This window comes from Neospora caninum, chromosome VIII (genome assembly GCF_000208865.1).
Source record: "Neospora caninum Liverpool complete genome, chromosome VIII".
Lineage (NCBI taxonomy): Eukaryota > Apicomplexa > Conoidasida > Eucoccidiorida > Sarcocystidae > Neospora > Neospora caninum.
Genome location: NC_018395.1, coordinates 6607476 through 6627911, shown reverse-complemented (window position 1 = coordinate 6627911; position 20436 = coordinate 6607476). Strand labels below are relative to the sequence as shown.

General features: G+C 57.8%; 3 protein-coding genes across 3 annotated transcripts; 2 read left to right on the top strand and 1 right to left on the bottom strand.

Annotated features, from left to right (window-relative positions):
• Window positions 1-1110: 1110 nt before the first annotated feature.
• Window positions 1111-6168, top strand: NCLIV_038290 (conserved hypothetical protein; the record flags this gene model as incomplete). Its single annotated transcript, XM_003884030.1, has 9 exons — window positions 1111-2018; window positions 2492-2543; window positions 3104-3159; window positions 3586-3631; window positions 4043-4055; window positions 4510-4542; window positions 4992-5076; window positions 5601-5679; window positions 6133-6168. The coding sequence occupies 9 exons, from the start codon at window positions 1111-1113 to the stop codon at window positions 6166-6168; spliced, it is 1308 nt and encodes a 435-aa protein (XP_003884079.1).
• A 3555-nt stretch (window positions 6169-9723) lies between these two features.
• Window positions 9724-16029, top strand: NCLIV_038280 (conserved hypothetical protein; the record flags this gene model as incomplete). Its single annotated transcript, XM_003884029.1, has 6 exons — window positions 9724-11412; window positions 11876-11920; window positions 12334-12449; window positions 13167-13272; window positions 13530-13584; window positions 14249-16029. The coding sequence occupies 6 exons, from the start codon at window positions 9724-9726 to the stop codon at window positions 16027-16029; spliced, it is 3792 nt and encodes a 1263-aa protein (XP_003884078.1).
• A 1610-nt stretch (window positions 16030-17639) lies between these two features.
• Window positions 17640-20303, bottom strand: NCLIV_038270 (conserved hypothetical protein; the record flags this gene model as incomplete). The annotated part of the gene is made up of 3 exons (XM_003884028.1): window positions 17640-18250; window positions 18314-18594; window positions 19189-20303. 3 exons carry the CDS (start codon window positions 20301-20303, stop codon window positions 17640-17642), a joined length of 2007 nt encoding a protein of 668 aa, XP_003884077.1.
• Window positions 20304-20436: the final 133 nt, after the last annotated feature.

Below are 20436 nucleotides of genomic sequence, written 5' to 3'. Positions count from 1 at the left end.
ATCGCGGGGCAGCCTCTGCGGCTGGCTGATCGGTCCGTGGACGGGGAGAAGGGCCGGGACCCGTTCATCGATTGTCCTCGGAAGCAGGGATTTGTTTCTACTGCCTTGAGATGTCAGTGTGTGCGGACCCAGCTTTTTCTCGCTCCACCTTCATCAGCTCCACATCAGTCGTCTCTTGTTTCGCTGCGACAAAAAAACGGCACCGGGAGGCGCGGCGGCTACCACTCTGTGCCTGCGTCTCCAGTCTTCCGGTTGCATTTATCCCCTCATCTCCTAGTAGATGGGCATCAAATCTGCAAATGCAAGCCTCTTCCTTTGCAGATGTGTCGCGAATCCACACTCCGTAGGCGCGCTTCAGCCTCGATTGCCGGCGGCATTTGTGTATGTACCCGCCTTTGAGAATCTGAGAACAACGCCACAGCAGGGTATGAAGCGCTTCTGTGATTCCTGCCCCCCCCCCCCCTCGTCTTCAGACGAATGCTGATGCTCAGTCGTGAGACGCGGCGTGAACGCGCCGGACGCTTTTTCACGCAAACGCGGGTTTCAGCGTTGTGCTAGAGGCTGGTGTGCCAAGCAAATAGGTGACCTCCCCGCGCAGATTCACTCCACCGGCCTCGGTTAATGCAGCCTGAGGCGTTGCGCTTTCCTTCCTCGCACCTGCATCCTACCCATGCCTGTCTGATTCCCACTGGCCCTTCCGCACCCTTCGTTGTGTACGCGGCTGGCATCGGTGTTCTCCTGTAGCTGCTTTCCAAGCCCTCGATGTGCTCCGCTGCTACAGTCTCCCGACAGAACTGTGCGTCCTTGACTTTCCACTTCCTTTGTCCCCGCGCCTGGTCTACACACGCGTGCGTCTTGTTCTTGTTTCTCCCGTTTTCGAACTCCCTGTCGCATCCGGCTCCGCCCCCCCTTTTCTTCTCTCAGTCTTCTCTCTCGTGACCCTTCCCCGTTTGTAGTCTCTGCGTCTGTTCCCCTAACAGTTTTTCGTCGCTCTTGTGCGCACTGGCTGCTCCTCCCGTGGTTGCCTTTTTCCCTTTTCGTGACGCGCTGTGCCTTGTCCAGATTTCCATTTTCTTCGCTCGATCGTAGACTTCCCGCTGCCGCCTTATCATGTCCATCTCCAGTGACGATGACACTGCGGTGGGGGCTCGGGTTCCCGGCTTCTACGACAATCAGACAGTGTCTCAAGAAGGGACAGTTGACTCGTTCATTATTCGAAATATCCACACGAAACGCGAGCGCGCGCGCCGGGGCGAAGACCCGGACGGCTCAGACCGAGGATTTTTCCAGGCGTTTGTGGCGAGCTTCAAGCAGTGCTGTGCCCCGAGCGGTCGGAAGGGGGTGAACGGGAAGGGTCAGGGTGATATCCGCAAGAAAGGCGCTAATGACGTGCAGTCGGGAGAGCCCCCGAAGAATCTCCTGTACGGAGGCAAACGGGCTGCGACGTACACTGAGGGGTCCAGCTCGAGCTCGAGCGCATCGCAGGGAGAGACAGAGGGTGGAACTGTCCCCAAGAGCGGCGCGCGATTGGCGTCCGTAGCCGTGTCCTGGCGAATCAATGACACCACCGGCGCCAGCCGCACAGTCGTCCTGACATCGGCGCAGGCTGCCTGGGCCACACTTGTCTGGTGCGTGCGCCTGGAAAATAGCGAAAGGATGTCCGGGAGAATGCTCGCGGAAATTCTTCTCGGAGCCGAGCAACAAAGGCGAGAAGTCGACCTAAACTTGTGTCTCAAGAACACCCCTCAGTTCCAGTCTGTGGAGCTCCTACGAAAGGTTGAGGGACGAGTCATGGAAGACCTCCTAGGCGACTTCTCTGGGACGCTGAACGATGTCACGCGCGCCGCCAACGGAGAAGGCGGCGACGCCAGCTCTGCTGGCGTGTACATGATCGTTTCCAAAATTCGAGTTCTCGGACTGTACGCAAGAAAACAAGGGGAATTCCTCGACCTCTCAGTCTTTGACCCCTCTCCCAGTGAGCAGGACTTCTTCCCGCCTTCCTTCGTCGGCTTCCGCAGGTAGCGCAAAAGCGTCCTCTGAAAGACAGAAATAACGCGAGACCTGACGCAGGACCGGCGCCCAGAACCTTGGCAAACAGGCAGAGCACCGGGCGAAAAATGCATCTTCCCGGCTGCGTTTTGAAACCGTGACACTAGTCGAGCTGAAGTTGCTCCGTGCCCATCTTTCCTTCGCACATTGTTGAGTCGCGATTGTTCAACTTGAAAAATTCTCTCCACATCTGCCGCATACCCTAGATGGGTAGCTTCGCTGCGCGGTCTCCGCTTCTTTCGCACTCCTCTAGGGGCGGCTGCGTCTCTCATTTCTCGGTGATGGCGGCCGTGTACACCCCGCGAACAGAGCACCAGGTGCCGTGCCCTCACTCTCTCGCGGCATGTCAGAGTTCATTCTCTTCTTGATGCTTCTGTATGTGCCTTGGGCTCGTGCTTTGTGAACCTTGGGCGAAACCTTCCATGTCTCCTTCGGTCTGCAGACTGGACGACCTGCTGGAGTTTACCGTCGAAACGTTCAACCGAGATCCCCGAGTAAGTTTTTTGTAGACGATGCGGCGCTCGTCCGTTGCGCTCTACACCTTTCCTGGCCTCACACATCTGGCCGCATTGCTCGGCTACGTCGCGCTGCGTCGTTCCGTTCACGCCGACCGACGGGTGGTGGGAAGTAGCTGGAATTCCATTCAGCACTGCGCCCTCCCAGAATCTCCTGCAGGAAGAAAACCCCTTCCCCACTAGGGTTTGAGGGCCTTTCCATTTCATAGGGAGTTCGAGCAGCTCACATCGGGCGGTTACAGTGCGTAAATACATACGTCCTGCGGATGGCATCGTGCTTTCTAAGCAAAAGACCACTGACGTGGGGGAACACGGCTGGTCAATATACGTTGTAGGGAGGGCCAGAGCAACTGCAAATCACCCGATTCCTCCGCGTGCAGTCTGTTCACTGCAGCCCCGTGACCATCGGTTTGAGAGGCGGGTGGGCCTGTACGCTGTGGGCAGACGGAAGCGATGCGAAGATGTGTCCGTTGGGCGCAAACGTTTTGCACTTGTGCTCCGCATCACATGTCTGCAAACTCCTCTTTCTGTCACCACAGGTCAAGCGCGCGCCTCAGGCCAAAATCACCGCTTTTCTCTTCAGGAGTAAACTCACGTAAGTCTGCTTCAAAAACTCTGTGGGTCTCCTGTTCATTTTTGAACCGTCCGTCATTTGCGTATATGCCGCTGACAAACTGTCGGTGCGTTCTCGCCCTTCCGTCTGGGCAGTTCATCGCGTCTATGGAGTGGTTGTGTCCCTCGAGCGCATATGCCGTTACGGCCGCTGCGTTATGCGATCGTTTCTCACTCCCACGTGCTCACCAGGATGCCAGGTCTTGCTTGTGTACGTTTCCTGCCGGATATCACCGGAGACGCGAAGAGCTCCTTGCGGGTGGACTTCGGTTCCTGTGGTCTCGGCATTTCATTTCCTGTCGCCGCACGTGCGTCCAGCGCTCCCTTACAGGTCGACTCTAGCAGGAGACATTTCTGTGTTTTCGAATGGTACTCTGAACATGTTTCGCCGTTTCGTTTCCTCCTTCAGATATGGACCTTCCGTCCACCAGAAGGACTACGGCACTAGGCGACCTGTAAGTTTGAAAATCCGTTTTTTGGCTAACTTTGGACGCCGACCGACGGCACAGGCACTCTCGCGCGAGATGCGCCCGTCATTATGTGCAACTTTTCTCGGGTTCCACTGCCCTCAGCCACACGTCGTGCCCGGACAACTTGTTTCTCTGTCCGAATGCACCGCTTTTTCGGGTCGCGTCGGGGCGCGCCGGCTGCTGGTTTTGTCAGCGCGATAAAGGAGATGCCGCCACCAGGGCCCATTTCTGTCTTTCTAGTTTCGCCTCTTTAGGCGCGGCGCTGAGACGAGCATTTCTCCCCACACTGCTTCTGAGATAGGTGTGCAAACGCAACGTCTGTACCTCTCTCATCTGCAGCTGGCGTGCTGGTCCGCACTGTGCCATGTGTTTGGTGTGAACCGGTGTTTTTTCCAGGTTGGCAAGGACGGTACGTCTTTTCCCGCTCCATGATTGTAGATGCGGCGTGAAGCGACACTCGATGCAGCGCCTGTTCCCTGCGTCTCCAGCGGGGGCAACGGATGCCCAAGCGTCGGGACAGACCACCAAGGTTGACATAAGTTATGCAGTGTCGGCCGGTCGACGTTTGAAGCCCTCGTTGAGTCTGAGCGTTTACCAGGGGGGGGGACGGAATATCAGTATCTTTTGCGATATCGGCAAACACTTCTTCGCCTGCGTAAACGTCCATTTCTTGGTGACTGTCGAAGAAGGAAGGCATTGGGTATGGGTCACTCCTTTAGTAGGCCCATGTCGCCCCGTGTCAAGCGACGCACCTGCTGTGGGTGGGGAGTTTAAGAGTGTCTCGTTCGAGCTCCAGCTCCCGCTTTGAGGCTGAACCAAGCGACTGCGCTTCACTGTGGTGCGCGTGATTTGCTTCCTGTCAGATTGGATAAAGAAAGAGGGTCTCGCGCAGAGAGGTACGTCTTTTTGAATGGGCTTCAAATTCGCTGCCAAGCTTTTGCGACTCGCGTGGCAAACGGAATTTCCGAACACATACCGATGCGAGGCCGTTTCGCACATTTGGTAGCGTCTACTCAATGCAGAATAGCGGTAGCACTGTTGCGCGTACAGGAAACGCGCGATAAATAACTGCGGCGTCCCGAGCGCCCTGCAGTGTGTGTAAATGCGCAGCTTGAGTCCGCGGCGTCTGACGAGATCGCCGTTGTGACTTTGCCTGTGAAGAACTCGCGCCCAAAATATCGGCATGTTTCCCATTGTGCGACATTGTGACAAGTGGTTGCGTGTCAGTATGTCTCGAGACATCCCGCTAGATTACGCTCCTATATTTCTGGTTGGCTCCGCTGGCCGCCGTGTTTGCCATGCAAACGCACTGGTCGGTTCTTTGACGCTTTCTGGACGTTTTCAGACCCGCAATTCGAGGCCAAGGTTATGTACACAAACATGTACCGCGCTACGGAGCAATCTCCGGCGGACGAGAACATCTTTGCCATGTAAGTCACCGATCGAGTTCTTGTCGCTTGCCTCTCCTGTGAGATTTCCTCCCTTGAAAGGATATGCTGAAAGCTGCTCCCAAAGGAGGAACAGCTTTCTTTGCCCGGCACGTACTCGGTATCTTTCTCTGCGGACCTGGCTGCGTCACGCTGTATCTGAACCGATCGGCGTCGGTTTACAGAACTGGAACAGCTGTAGCGTACGCACTGCTCACGTCTGGGTTTCTACACTCACTCCCGGTTATGGAGCGGCGCGGGGAAAGGATAAAGAGTTTCGCCCGTTCTGTGCCCACGGACCGTAGCACCCTTTCGCGTTTTGCTGCTGCAGGAAATTGCCCGAATAAGCCTTGTTTCCGCATGTCCATGGCGAAGCTGTCTTTGGCTGTTGCGTTCGATTTCTCTGCCATGGCAGCAGCAAGGCAGGAGCGCAGCGGTTTCTACATGCAGCGGTGACAGTCTACTCGACAGGCTTTGCGTATTGCTGGTTTTTCATTTCTGCTGCTGTCACCTCTTTCTATCCCCAGGGAACCTGGAACTGGCATGCAGATTCGCGACAACCGTGAGGCAAATGCCAGGAAAAACTTCAAGACCCGTGATGAGCTGGTAAGTGTTTAGATGCCGAGGACGCCGAACCTGGGAAAATTCAAGTTGTGGAAGTGGTGTTCGGGCACGTCGGTGTGTGCAGTTCAGAGACAGGGTCGAGAAAAACCGTAAATGACCGAGTTCCTCCGACGCGTGCGGCAGTTTCTTGTGTTACTGGCCAGCTGCATTGTGCGATTTCTCCACGATGTCCCCCGGAAGTTTCTTCCCATACGATCGCCGGAAGCTTGATGGCCTTCGTGTTCCCAGGATCGAACTCGATGGCAGCGTTAACGAAAGTTGTATGTAGTTCATTGCGTGCAGTCGCGTGACTGTTCTCGCCTCTCTCACGGAGTGGCTCAAGTTCGGTGCAAGGGATCGCGTGGTGGGCGTCACCTGGCACCTCAGGCGCGCTCTGGGATCAGCGTTGTCGACGATCCTCAGAAAGTCCGGTTCTCTTCTGTGTCTGCCATCCAGGATTCCGAGGACAGCTTTTCGCGAGGAAGGCGATAAGTGGAAGACTTGGGAACTTCACGCTCCCAGAGCTGGAAACGCACAGGGAACGCTCGGGCGCTTCACGAGCTGATGCATGCAGTCGGGTGCATCGGCTACTCGCTGGAAAGTCCAACCCGAGGTTCTCTGCAGGGGGGGCAGATGGCCGAGCCGTTTGCCTGTACAGTCCGACCTCCACATGTACCTCAGACGGCGTGAAACACCCGCAACAGATGTAGCCGTGGTTCAAGAAAGTGCTACAGCTCTGCAACTACTCCAGCTTCACCTCCGCTAGCGTCACAAGTTGCGGAAGCGCTCCAGGAGTTTCCGCCGCTTCCGTCCGGTGGAAGGTTGGATTCCACATTTTCTTTCGACATCTACAGAGCCGTGGGATGAACACGAGACAAACATGAGCAGGGTGCCTCAAGGGATCCAAGACTTCACGGAGGGTTCGTATCTTTTAGGCATCTGAGGGAAATTTCTTGAGCACTGCATTTGTTGAGGATCAGGTCACAGGTGTTCAGCGGTGCGTCTCTGAGGGGTTTCCGGATATGCATTTGCCTATGCCCACGCGTACACTGCAACGTCCTTGTGGAACACAGGTGAAGCGGAAGGCAGCACAGAGGCAGCTTCATTCTGACAGTAACAATAAACTGCTCGGTGTGTGTGGGCTCAAAAACTCCTCTTCTCGCTTCTGTCACCGTCAAACAAGAGATTGTTTTTCCTTGAAAAAGAGTACGACGGGTATTGCCAGGTTCAGGGATGTCCGTGGGGGTCAGCGTCCCTGACGATTTCTGTTCTGCTTGTAGCGTTGCTCCTGATAAAATCTCGAGCAGGGATATTTTTTTCGCGGTTGCTTGCTTCTGGAAATAGCTTTCCAGCTGGGGGCTGTGGCGCTACCTTGCCGGTCTATGTGAGCGACAGCTGTCCGGATGCACGTGGCACCAGTGCAATGAGAGTTCTTCCTTCGGTGCTCTGGACGCGGAAGCCGTAAACGATAAACTTCGAAAACGGAGGCGCAGCAGCTACGAGCAAGATGCGTTGGAAGAGTCTTCTTGGTTCCCTCCTGGACCACTTTTATGAGTGAGCTGAGAAAAATAACGGACACGATTGGACGGGCCGGAAAGTAAGCGTCGTGTTACGCACATTTGCCTTCGGTCGAAGTTTCATTCGCGTCTTGCACTGCAAGGCCCTCCAAAACCTGGAGTTCTCTACGTCGTGACACAACTTTGCACACCTCTGAAATCACGGCGGCGGTGTTTCTGGGAGTTTCTTGAATAAAAGTAGACGTGGATCTGCCCAAACTCGGGGGTCCTCTATAGAGTTACCGGCCGAAGAAGAGGCACGGAAATGGGGCGCCGTCAACGGCAGTCGGCGTCAACTGTCTCCTGATTTCCAAAAACATAAAAAATTTGTACCTGTGTTTAATATCGCCTGCGATTCTGCTGTACCATTCAAGCCAGAGGGTGTAACAGAAAAGCCCGTCCTTTTTTCAGCGGAGAGCAAAATCGAAACCACAAGTCGCCATGGAAGATGGCATGAGGGTTCAGTTGCGTTCGTCGTCAGAGACCGCAGTTCCACGCACTGCGACACGTGTGGTGTCGTTTGGTGTTCCTGGCCGTTCGCATTGTGGGCGACTGGAACGCGTGGGAGGTGTATTATTGGGTAAGCCTAAAAACTGCTGTCGAAAGAATCACTAAAAGCCGCTCAACGAAGCATTCTGTCGTTCATCGACGCCGAATGGGAGTGGTAGCTACAGCCAGTTCTGATGCATGCGTCAACGTTCACATATTTATGCAGTACACGTTGTATATTACCCTGCAAAGGTTGTCTATTGCTGGCCCCTCGTTTTCCACTTGTGTAGGAAGACAACCACGCGTGCAGCCGAAACAGCTTTCATCTCACCGCTTCATATGCGTGCTGTTCCCGTCACGGCGGAGGATGACTCGAGAACTCTTCTGCAACAGGCGGAATTTCTTGCTGAGAAAAAAGGATTCTCAGTCTAGATGCGTGAAGGAGGATACACGGCTCTGGATGTCCCGGACGGTGCCCTGCTTTTGTGAAAGGAGTCGCCATTGACGCTCGTTCATGCTGCTCCCTGTATCCCCATGCGCATAGGAGGCGGGCTTTATAAAAGAAGCGTAGTCTGTCTGTTCATCATTCTCTGTTTTCAGAAGCGTACATGCCTAGGCCAACTCGAAAGCGGATATGAGTCCGTCAGCTCTTTCCGTGTCTTCATGTGACGGACCCGCTGTAGACAGCTGGCTGCATAAGGTCATCACCGCTGTGCGAGTGAAAAGTTGCTGGGAAGGTTTTTCCCGTCTAGAGGGCTGTGTGGTCACCAAGGAACAACAAATGAGTTTTCCTTCTCTTCCAAGGCTCACTACCTCTTTTCGTGGTTTTCTGGTTTCTGTCTCCACTGGAATGACGCGACAAAAAAGGCGTGGGAATTCTCCCTGACTCGTTTCCCGGACTTGATCACAAGCGTGCACACGCACGGACCCTTGCAGAGAACAGATGGCTCGAAACGCGTCGATTGTGAGCTTTCTTATATTTTTGAAACTACGATGAGCGCGCGTTATATATTCAGGAGCATGCAGAACCTGATCCTTTCCCCCCTAGAATCGCCAGTTTTTGGTTCGCTTTCATCAGCCCCGGAGCGACGTTCTCCTGGAGCCGAAATGGCCGGAACCGGACGAGAGTCGAACCGTCGTAGCCTTCCCGGCACAAGAGCGGGGGTCTACATGGCGAGGGTCACCAGACGACTCGGCTGTTTCCCTTGACGGCGACAGCTTGCTTGTATATTTGTTTACACGAACCGCAGTGGAAGACTTGCAAGTTATGCGTGGATCTCTTTCGGCTCATATGGACGGGAGACCGCCGATTAGATGCCACACCAGAAGATTTCTCCTCCCCTCGAGCTGCTTCGGCCGAGGGGTCGCGCTATGCCTTGAATTCGACTCCGACTTCGAAGTGAATGTACGAGCCCTTTCAGGCGTCACAGGGACACAGATGTCGTGCGTCAAACCGGCGGGTCTTGCCGTCCCGTACCACGTTCGTCAAATGCCCGCTTTTTGGTGGATGAGACACACACGCGCATCTGCAGGGACGCAATCCGCGATTCAGATGGAGCGTTGCCCCGGGGCCAGAGCCGGTGCGGGACGCGAGATTCAAGAGTTTCCGCCTTTTCGCGAATCTCCGGTCTCTCCGTCGTTTGATGATGCCCCATCTCTGTTCCGAAGCACGACGAGGGGGTGAACTGAGCCCCGGCGAGATATCCCAGTTTCCGTGTTGCGTTCCTGGTCCTGCCTTTTTTCGCCACGCTGTACGCCGGTGACTGTCGCCCTCTTCAACTCCGTTTCACAGGCAGTCACTCAGTGTCGCCATCTACCCTGTGCCTCGCGAAGCCCCTTATCCACGGAATTGCACTGGAGATGGCCCTACACATCTTTTTCCGCTCGCGAGTCCGTGGGTCCGCGCGGGCTGTCTCCCCCTCCTCATCTGCCGATCGCTCCCTCACGTGACCGCAGTTCTTCCTCCGTTGATCGCGCCGACTTTGTCCTGCATTCAGAAATGATGCGAGAGAGAAAGGCGTCCTCGTCCCTGCAAGGGGCCCGTCCTTGCTCCTGTTTTCCTGCTGGCACCTCCACAGTTGCTCGCCTCATCGAACTCGAGGCCGTTTACGACTCTCCGCTTTCTCCGACCTGTCGACACGCCCCCCCTCCTGAGATCCAGTTTCCGGGATATGGCCTACAAACTTCCGACGAGCGCGCATGCGCTCGAGCGTCTCACCTGGCAGGTCCCTGGACAGCCGAGCCGCCAGCAGAGCCGGCGTGTCCGCGGTCGCACCGCCCAGCTCGTGGCATCGATGCTTTTCCTTTCCAGTCGGGCGCCGCCGTTGCCTCGAAGGAGGAAACTGTTCGCCAAGGGAACGTTTCCTCTGAGGCAACGGGTGCGAACCTCTCACCTGCTTGTTATTCCGTTTTTGGTTCCAGACCGGCCGATGCGTCGAGGCCTGTTCCTCCCAATTCCGTGCACCGACCTTGCTGCCCTGCTTCGCCGCGCTCCCCCGGACGAGGCAACCCCCCCCGACCCTGTGCGCAGGCTCTGGAAAATCGCAGCTTGCCGGCGAGGGCTGAGGAAGGGAGGCGGACGTTTGCGGGCAGCGGGCGGCAGCTACGGGGAGAGCTGCCTGATGGCCGACCGGGCGACCAAGCAAACCTGCATCAGTTTGCGAGGCAGAGGCGCGACTGTCTCCAGAGGCTTCAGTGCTGTCCTGACCATACACACTCGCCCCCAAGAGCACGCGCGTTTCCGTCTCATCGCTTCGCACATCCGCTCCCTTCTTTTGATCCTTCCCAAGCGCCTCGCCCGCGTCATTCTCCTCGGCTGACTCTCCCAGTGTCGCGGCGTGCAAGGCCGTCCGGCGGCAACGCCGTGCCGGCCCTTGTGAAGGCCACACTCGCTGCAGGCCTAGAGCCGTGTCGCCCGCCTTCCGGTGTTTGCTCGCGCCTCTCTTGCCAGGAGCATGTGACTGCAGGGCTGCTCCCTACTTCCGCGGAATCCTGTGCATGCAGCGGCGTACAGAGTCACCTACGGGGAGGCGGCGACCGTCCTATACACGGAGAAGCCAGCGGTGTTGTTCAACCGCTGCTGCAGGCCCGCGGGTCTCATGCAGAAAAAGAAACCTTCTGGACCCTTCCTTGTCCCTGCTCTGGCAAATGCAACTGGTCCGACTCGGACAAACCAGGATATCCGTGTGGCGCGCATGTGCTCCGAACCCCCTGTAGAATGCGTCCCTTCTCCGCGGATGAAGACGCAGGGTATGCACTCGGGGGCTGTGGCTCTGCTTCGCCGTCTGTCGCGAGCGCCCAACCCCGTAGAACTCAAGGACCACAAGGCAGATCCGGTCCACGGCGGCACAGTGCAGAAACCCCCCAGGACGCCCCTTCGTGTGCGAAATGCGCACCTACAGCGGCCGCCGCGCGCCGGCTGTCTCATACACGCTCGTCGAGAGCGAAACGGTCGGAGCAAAATAGTCCCGCCTTCTCTGAGCGGTGCCCGCAAGGAAGGCCGAGCGAGTGCACGCGGTGTGGACCAACAGACCGAGAGAATGCCAAACAGAGATACCGCAGGCATTCGCGAGACACAGAGGAACAGCCGCCGGCCCCCGACGCTGGCTCTAGAGAGGTCTATCAGACGCTGAAGCGCGAAGGCGACGCGTGCAAGAGCACTAACATGCGCGTTGCTCAGGAACTTGCAGAGGTGAGCTTTCTGCGATACCTGCCGATACACCGGTCGTTTCTGTCCTTGACGGACCCGTGTCGGCCCGTCACCGGACATGACTCGGTTGCGACCCGAGAGAAAAGCGTCAGGGGGACGCCGCAAAACACAACACTGTCAGCCTTGCCCAGAAGACATATGCCTGCGCTCCTGGATCGGGATCTCCACTGCATCTTTCTTCAGAGCAAACGGGGAGCAGAAATGCGATGGCCACCCGCTGCGACAAATGCGACATGCAGTTAGTTCGACGGCTCGTACACTGCCTGCCCGCGACTCTTTGTATCACAGTCGATATTGCCTTTCATAGGTTGTTTATACGTTGTGTTTGCTCGTTTCACATATCGTCCTACTTTTAAACGGTTCGCTGAATGGCGAAAGAATGTGAGTTTGCCCATCAATAGGCTCTATAAAGCAGAGGCTCATTTTTCGTGCTATTTCTTTTCAGATCACACGCCTCATTCAAGGCCGCGCTGTTGGTCTACATCATCAGGTGCGTTCGTCGTCCGGCTCTCGCGTGGCCGTTGATGCTCGAAATGTATTCTTGCGTTCGATTGCAGTTTCTCACCGTGTGCGCTTCCTTGCTGATGTATGGCGGTGTTTCTCTGCTGCCTCACTAAAACGAGGTAGAAACTCCAAAACAAGCAGAAATCACACTTGGATACGAAAGGTTTAGATGAAGGACCATCGTTTCTAACAACCCGGCTCTCCATAGAAAGCCTCGCCCACTCGGCGAGGACCCCAATCGGCGCATTTCTGTCGACACTCGAAAAGAGACGCACTTTCTAGGTGCGATCTTCTCGTTCCGTGTTAACGTCCCAGGCGCGTTAACGCTTCACTGCATCGTTCTCGCGCGGGTTCTTCCTCGTTTACCATATTGATTCTTCGCTGGGTGATGCGTCCTAGGAGAGGACGACACGACGACTTTTGGGACAGTTGAATGCGCAGCAACAGTCGACGGTTCAGGAGCTCCAAGGCGTTGCCCAGAGCCTGCTCAACGACGCTGTGAATAGAGTTATCACGTAAGGCAAGCTGCCTCCGCGTCTGTTCCGCACGAATATTCCGAAAAGCGGTAGTTGCGAGACGCCAAAGCTAGGAACGCACAAGGCTGTCCAACCAGCGACGTCTCGAAGCAGAACGGCCGCAAAGCCCTGCGAAGGTCGAGACTAAGAATCCATAGCCTTTGAACAAGAGCGCCGTTTTCGTAAGAGAGGAGAATAAACACAAGGACCGAGCATCTGTGGGGGGACCGGGTGTGGTCCCTCGGTAAGGGGTGAAGCCACACTGGTGCAAGTTTCCTTGACCTAGGCTTCTCTTTGCCATCTATCGCTCGTCTCAAAAACCGTGTGCGCTCACAAAAATGCATCTCCGTCTGTGTCGGCCACATCGCACGAACGGAAAGAATACCAAGAAAAGCGTACTTCCAAATCCACATATTCGCATACAAATATATATATATATATATACATAGTCTATATTGCAAGAGATAGAGGAAGCATCCGTCCACTGAGCTGTGTGTTTCTCTGTCGGATTTCTCTTGCAAGATCAAACTGCTCTTCCTTTGAACTGGTCATTCTCAGCGTTCCTCGGAGCGCAAAAGTGGAGTTACTCGATGCTTGCCTGTTTGTCGCCGCTCCACGTTGCGTCTCCAGTCTTGACGTGCGCGCGGGCGGCTCCCGGCTCCATTTGCGAATGGCTTTATAACCACCGCTGGGTCACACGTGCGTTGCTCTCTTCAGAGTGTCCTCGGAACAACAACGCCGACTCCTAGTTCTGTCTCAGAACCTGGCCCGGACCCTTGAGGGTCTTGAGCGCCCTGGGCGAGGGAGGCAGGAACTGCCCGAGGTACCGCTTGACTTGTTCGTGACCGTTATGGAAACCGCGAGAACGCTCCGTGCTTACAAGACTGAAAGCCGTCTCGGGCCGAACATCTGCCTTACCCCGCCTGGTTGTTTAAGAGCATTTGCGCACTCGTCGCTCCAGTTCACGGCTCTCTCAAACGGCGTGGAGAGTCAGGGACACCCTTGAGAGCTCCTACGTTTTGCTTGCGTTGGTTTCGCTGTGAGAAGGGGCAAACTGTGCGATGGTGCGTGTGCTCGCAGCGACAGCGGCCTGTAGTGGAGTCGACAAGGAGTCTGAAACGGGGACAGACGCGCTGTAAGCCGAAACGTCCTCGCTTCTCTGGTTGCTTGCCTTGGCCTTCTCTGCCTCTTGAGTCTCTCCGTTTTCCCGGGCTTTGCGTTCAGTCGTTTCTACTTTTTGGTCAATCGGATCTCCCCACCCCCACGTTCTCCTTGGGGCTCCTCGCCTGTCGAGCAGACGTCGGGGGTAGTATGACGCGTGCGTATTTTTTTTTCGCGAGATCATCTCGTTGTCCCCGTTTGAGCTCCCTGCCTCTCTCGCGTGTTTTACGAGCAGGAGATTGGTATGTCAGCGTCGTTTCCTTTGGTCTTCCGTCCCCTGCACCGTTTGGCCTGTTGCCTCCGCCAGGCTCACTTCTCTTCCTTGATAGGCCGCTTCAGTTTCTCTCTTTCTGCTGGACTTGGGTTGGTCCTGTCTCGGGGTGCCTTCTCCTGGGAAGAACGTGCAACTCCGTTTTCATCGAATTTCGTTCCAAGCGCATATGTGGTGTCTGTTTTCGCCCCCGCGTCGCCTAGTCACCCCAACCCGTATGCGCCTCGTGTTGCGAGCGTTTGGTGGTTCACTTGCGCTTTTCGTGGCCATCATGTGAAGTGCGTTGAGCGGCGTTCGGTGTTCACGTTGGGAAGCTCCCCTGCTCTCTGCGCTGTGGGCGCTGGCCGTCTGGGCTTGATGTTCCCAGCGAAACTCTTCCTTGGCAGGATCCGCGTTCTCCAAGAAGAAAACTGTCGCCTCGTCGACCTCCTTCGAAACTTGCCCTCACGTCAGGCCTCCACGGTTTCCATCGGGTCTCGCCTTCCTCCTCGCCCACTGCCTGCGACGCCTGCCTCCTCAAGCACGCGCGGGGCGCATCCCGGCTCCGTACCCTCGAAACCGGCGTCTCGTGCGCAGAGGGCCGCGCCGGCTTCGTCCTCCGCGCCTTCGCCTTGCACCCAGACTACGCGCGCCAAACCTCGGCCGCTGTCCAGCGAACGGCGTGGGTCGCCGCGTGCCGTTCAGGCGAAGGCCCACTCTGCGCATTCACCGAATCGGCAGAAGCCGAGCGCCTGGCGAGCGCTGTTGAGGCACCGCCCGCGACCGGAGGTCGCGAGCCCAGGGAGAGACGCGCGCCTCGCCTCTCAACGGCCCGCGCCGGTTGACGGCAGGAACCGCGCTGCCGGGAACTCGCGAGGGGAGGGAAGTAGGGAGGACAGTGCGGCGACGGTGGAAACTGAAAACGCGAACGCGTGCAGAGACTACGAGGACGCGCAACACATTGCGAGTAGCGTTGCCGAGTGCTCCTCTTCCCGACCCTCTGCATCTCTTTGGAAGTCGCCTCGGCCATGTCTTCACTCGGGCACGGCCTTCCGGGTAGCCCCTCCCGTTCAGGAGGAGGCGAGCAAGTCTCGTCGCGGTCGTGCTCCAGTTCGCGGATCGTCTAGCGAAAGGCCGGACCCGGAAAGAGGGACAGGAGTGTCTTTCAGGTGGACAGGTTCACGGCGCAGGTCTGTTGATGCCCTGGACAGCTGGAGGCCCTCGGCGTCTGAGGCATCGCCGGCGTCTCACCAAACAGAGCACCAGGCGCTCGCCACCCGTCGTGGCGTCCACAGCGTTGCTCAGGGCACCTCGCGATGTCCCGCAGGCGAGAGGGGAGGCCGTGGAGATCCGTGGAAACCGCTTTTTCGTTTCGGCGTTCCGCGTTCGCACCACGAGAGAGGGGAGGGATCGGCCTCTTCGTCTCAGGCTCTGCCCTTCGTCTTGCGGGAACGAGGGCGCGGCGAAGCGAACAGCACTGGCCGCGAGCGGGTTTCTGAAGCCTTTGCGTCCCAAGACAAAAACGCCAAGGGACAGACCCCGCTCAGGCCAACCGGTTCCGGAGAGAAGGACACATTCCTGGCAGCGACACCGGAGGCAGGACGAGTTGTCTCGACGGGCGAGGAAGACGATATGCAGACTGCGGCCTTACGGGAGGCCGAGCGCCTGCTCGAACTGGGAACTCGGTGTGATTTCGGACGTTTCCAGAGGTCCCTCGTAGACGGTCAAGCGCCCACGGCCTGCACGGAGCCCGACCGAGACAGCGGGACGCCGTCTTGTTCTGTGTTCTTGTCGCTTGTCGATGGAGCGAAACAGCGTCTCTCTTCAGCCACCGGAAACCCCACCGTCTTCAGTCCGGGAAACAGCCACGGTGCGTTTCAAAGCAGAGACTTTAGTCGCGCCCTGGAAAGGCGCGTTCACAAGCCTGCCGCGGGACGCCAGGCAACACCCGCACGGGGAGCTGGAGAGACTGGCCAGAACCCGCCGCAGCCCACATCGACACACGCGTCGTCTCGCCAGTCGAGCTCTGAGTGTGAAAGCGAGGCTGGCGCCGGCGAGAAAGAAATCGACATTTCGCTCGATGCCCTTCCGCCCAGCTCTGTGGCGCTGAGCGCGCGGGTTGCAGAGGCCATCGCGCGCCTCAGCAGCTCAAACCTGTTGCCGAAGTAGCCAGGGAAAACGCCGAAACGCGGAAGGGCACCTGGCGGCTGCAGCGGCGTTTCTGCCGAAGGGAAATGCGTGGCGACGGAAAGCTCGTGTTTCCGGGTTGGCGGGCGCACGCCCCCCAGTGCTGTTCAGACTCGCGCGGGGGGGGGGGGGGGGGTGAGAAACGTTTTACTACAAAGGCGCTTTGGGGTTTTCTCGGCACAGTGCTTGGGGTTTTCTCTGCACAGTGCCTAAGCTGCGCGAGGAGAGGCGTAGCGTCCGAATCGGGAGCGTGGGTCCGGAAAAACCGGAAACGGGTGGGGAAAGGTGTTTTATGCTGCCCGTGAACATGTTCCCTGCCTCCACAGGCATGTGATCGCTGACGCAAGCAAAAAGGCTACGGCTGCGAATCCTTGACTTTGTGGTGACGTGATCATGTGTACACACTGCAAAATTGTGGATACGCCACACTCAGGTCTCAAGGTTCTGGCTCCCGTGCGTGAACCTGTCCGTTGGATTCGAAAGCGGCATTGTTTGACGACCAAATTCATTCTCCCATGTGCCACATACTCTCAGACGCACCTTATCCTTGCTCGGGAAAACGTGTCTCAACTACGGTGTACAGGCCGCTGAGCGTTTCACTGCACAGATCACACTCAATGACACAAAGCGCGAGCTACAGGGTCGGTGAGCTCTTGTCTCCGCGCCCCGCCACGTCTTTGGGCTGCAAGACGCCCCGCCGCGCAACTGAAAAGAGAAAAACGAAGAAAAGCGTTCGTGCCACCGTCACAGCGCCAGGCGAAGAGAAGGGAACCAGCTGACGTAAACGTGAAACCTGGATGCGCCCAGATCCAGGAGCAAAAGACGACACAACGCCTGACCAATTACGTCACTGCGGAAAAGAGAAACCAAACGCCGGAACGAGGGCAGTCTTCTCGCAGCGAGAGCGCTCTGATCGACAGAGGAGTAGACGGCTGGTGGAGATTGCCGAGCGAGGCACGTAGGGCAGCGAGCGCGTCACGTTTGACCGGGAAAACGCAGTTCGGTATTTGCTCCTTTGCCCGGCCCTCTGGAACGGTGGAAGGGTAGAAAGAAGCAGGCGGAAGGATGCACTGCGCCCCTCCTGTCTCGTGGAAAGAATCCTAACATCCAAGAAACCAGATCGCCTTGCGCCTCCTGTGACACGGACCCCTCACCGCCCGCACAGCCTCAGAGGACACCCGAGCAAAGTGTACTTCATGTCGACAACACGATATGCGCGCCCGTGCCATCTAGCAACGCAGCCCACGCGTCTCTGTGAACCTCCACGGAACGTTTGAGGCCCTCAGCGGAACGTAGGTGACTACGTGCCCGCCTGACGTTCTCTCGCGTGCCTGTGTTTTGCGTCTGCTTTTTTTGCGTCTCTTAGACTTCCTGCATTTGGAGCCTCCAGGCGTCAGTGCACCGCTGTCCTTGTCTCTGTCTCTTGTTTTTCCCGTACGGATCTTGGAGCTATTTTTCGTTCACCGTGTGCCTTGCTGTTTCCCTGCGTTGGCGCCTCGTGTCCGTCTTCCTGGCCCCGTTAGAGGGTTTCGATATCGAAACCGTTGTGTGCAGTTCCCCTCGTTCAGCCTCTAGTTAGAGACGTAGCCCCGTTAGTCCCGTTCCTCGTCCTCGTCGTCTTCCTCTTCTGTGCTTTGGCTCGGAAGGTGGGATTCGTCGTCGTCTTCGTCGAGGTCTTCATCGCTCTGCGGTTTCCTCTTCCGCTCGTTCGCGGCGAACGCAAAGACCAGCAAGGTCAGAGGGACGAACTCGGTGAGCAGGTACAGGGAGACGTCGAAGCTTTCCTTGTGCTTGGCGAAGGCTGCCGACGTCGGGTAGTAGTGCGGCAGAACCTCGGTTCCCACCAGGAGGAGGTACACGCCGCGCAGGAGAAGGAGCGGCGGGCACAACAGCGTGAGTCTGCGCAGTCTTCTCCACGCCTGTCCAGGCTCCTCGCCTTGCCCTCTGGGCCGTAGACACGGCAACGACGCCCAGAAGGAAGGGGCCGAGGCGGACAACGCCGGGCGGCCCGGACTGATTTGCGCGTCTCGCGCGTCATGAGACTCGCGTCGACCTGTGTCTCTGAAGAGCAAGAAATGGACGAGGGGAAAGTACCGCTTCAGCCAACCGCCGCCGTCCGTCTCCCGTTCGCAATGAGCAGCGGAACACGCCTCACAGTAGTAGGCATCGAAGGGGTAGTCGGGCGCTCTGTGGTACTCGAAGCCTTCATACCCAAGAGCCGGGCGGGGCTGCATGAGGTCAGTTCGGATGCGCTCCTCTTCGTCACCTCTCTCGCCCTTGGGCAGAGACACCGGAAGACGCGGCGGCCAGTAGGCGGCGTAGTTGTGATTCAGAGCCTGCGCCGAAAGCAGGGCTTGGGGAGGGAAATCCGACGAATGGAGCGGAAACTGCGACTGCAAGTCGGGATCTTGTCTCGGGCACGCCAGAGGCGGAAAGGCGTAGGGCGACGCCTCCCGCGCTGACAGCTGACGCAGAACGCGCCGACCGAAGAAGCCCCAGGCGACAGCGAGGACAGAGAACGAGAGGCCGAGCAGAATCGCCGAGCATCTGAGGAAACGAACGCATCAAGAGCGCGACGTGGAGGCGGGAAACCGGGACAGAGGGGAGTGAGAGAAAACGTGTTCACCATCAAGGAACGGTCAGACACAGACAACCAGCTGACAACGAGAGAAAAACGAAGGATGGCAGAGGGAACGACGGCGAGACGGGACAAAGAAACGAATGCGACGATACTTGACAAAGATTACCCGACGAAAACGCACACCCCCGAGAGACAACTCGGCGAGCGCGCCCCACACAGAGGCCACGACAGAGACAAGAACAGTGACATGGAGGATTCCCAAGGACCAGGCCGATGAGGGCGGGGGTTGTATACACAATCACGCAGGCAGCGGCGAGGCGGGAACGACGGAGAGTCGAAAGGCGTCGGGCGGCAAGTAGCGAAAGCGCAGAGGCCGCGCAAGGACGAGCGGGAAGTTGCCCGAGACACCCGAAACCATATCGGCCTGGAGGCTCAGAGCCCGTGCAGGCGTGGAGTCGCTTTCTCTCTCCATCTCGCTCGCAGTCTTTGCTTTTTTGTGCGTGGTCACTGGCTCCGAGGCCGCGCTGTTCTCTGTACGGCTGTTTGCCTGCTTGACTCACCTGGCAAAGAGATGCGCCTCGGCGCTTGTGTTGTGTTCGAGCGCCATGGCCGCCACCGAGAAGAAGAGCACCCAGACGAGCAGCAGCGACGCGTAGCTGGAGACGACCCACCAGAACGTGGCGTGTCCGTGGAGCGACGTCGCGTTGGAGAGGTCAATGAGAAAGAGAACGAGAAGGCCGTACACGCTGATGCACAGCATGGGTGGCAAGGAGCGCACAACGGTCCGCAGCCAGAGCGGGTTCGGGTTGAAAAGCGAAGCGTTTGAAGAGGCAGAAGGCCGTCTGGAGTCGGGGGGCGGCGGGCGTGAGGACGGGGTTCCGGCCCGAAGAGACAACGAAGCGCCCTGGGATGTTGGGGGAGCAGGCGATTGATAGGCGGACGCAGCCGCAAAGGAACCTACCGGGGGGATCGTCAGAGAGGAGAGAGAACCAGACGCGAGGCGAGTGGCGACCGGCGCTTCCCCCGACTCCTTGGCGACCGCCTGCGCAGCAGGAAGGGGCAAGGAAGACAAGAGCGGAGAGGAAGACGAGAGAGGCGAGGAAGACGAGAGCGGCGACTGCGAGCAAGGGTGGCGAGGACCGCCGAGCTCTTCTGAGAGGACGGCGAATGCCATCCCCGCAGGGGTCGGCGTGTCGGGCCTCGCGAACGAGAAGGGAGCATGGCCGAGAGGCACGAGGAGTTGGAGAAGCAGTAGCAGAGACCGGAGCAGCGAGGCGAGAGTGACGAGAGAAAGGATCTTCGTTCGCATTGAGGCTCCATCGAAGGTGAAGAGTTGCGAAGACGACGCTCGCTCGCTGGAGAGAGAAGAGAAGAAGTTGACATACCTCCGCATGCGTCCTCGGCCCTCCCGGCCGTAGGGGTACACAGGCGGGGAGGAGAAGAGGGCGCTGCGGTCGCTCGGGAGCTCACGCGAAGGCAGGTGCGAGTTGGTCGACAGCGAGGCCGAAGACACAGAGGGCGAGTGGCCCGAGAGAGACGAAGCTGCGCGGCGTTTCTGCCGACATTGCGAAAAGGAGAAGGACGCCAACAGGAAAAAGAGGGCACTCGCCAAACCAAGCAGCCACGTCGGGGCTGGAGACGCCCAGATCAACGCTCCACCTGCAGGGTCGGGCATGGGGGGCGATCGAAAAGCGGAAGAGTGGAGACGCGACCGCTAGAACGGCGGAAAGACGGAGAGCGGGGGGAGACGACGATCCACACACAAGAGCTCCAAGCGGAACCAAGGGTGACAGGCGCTTTAAAATGAG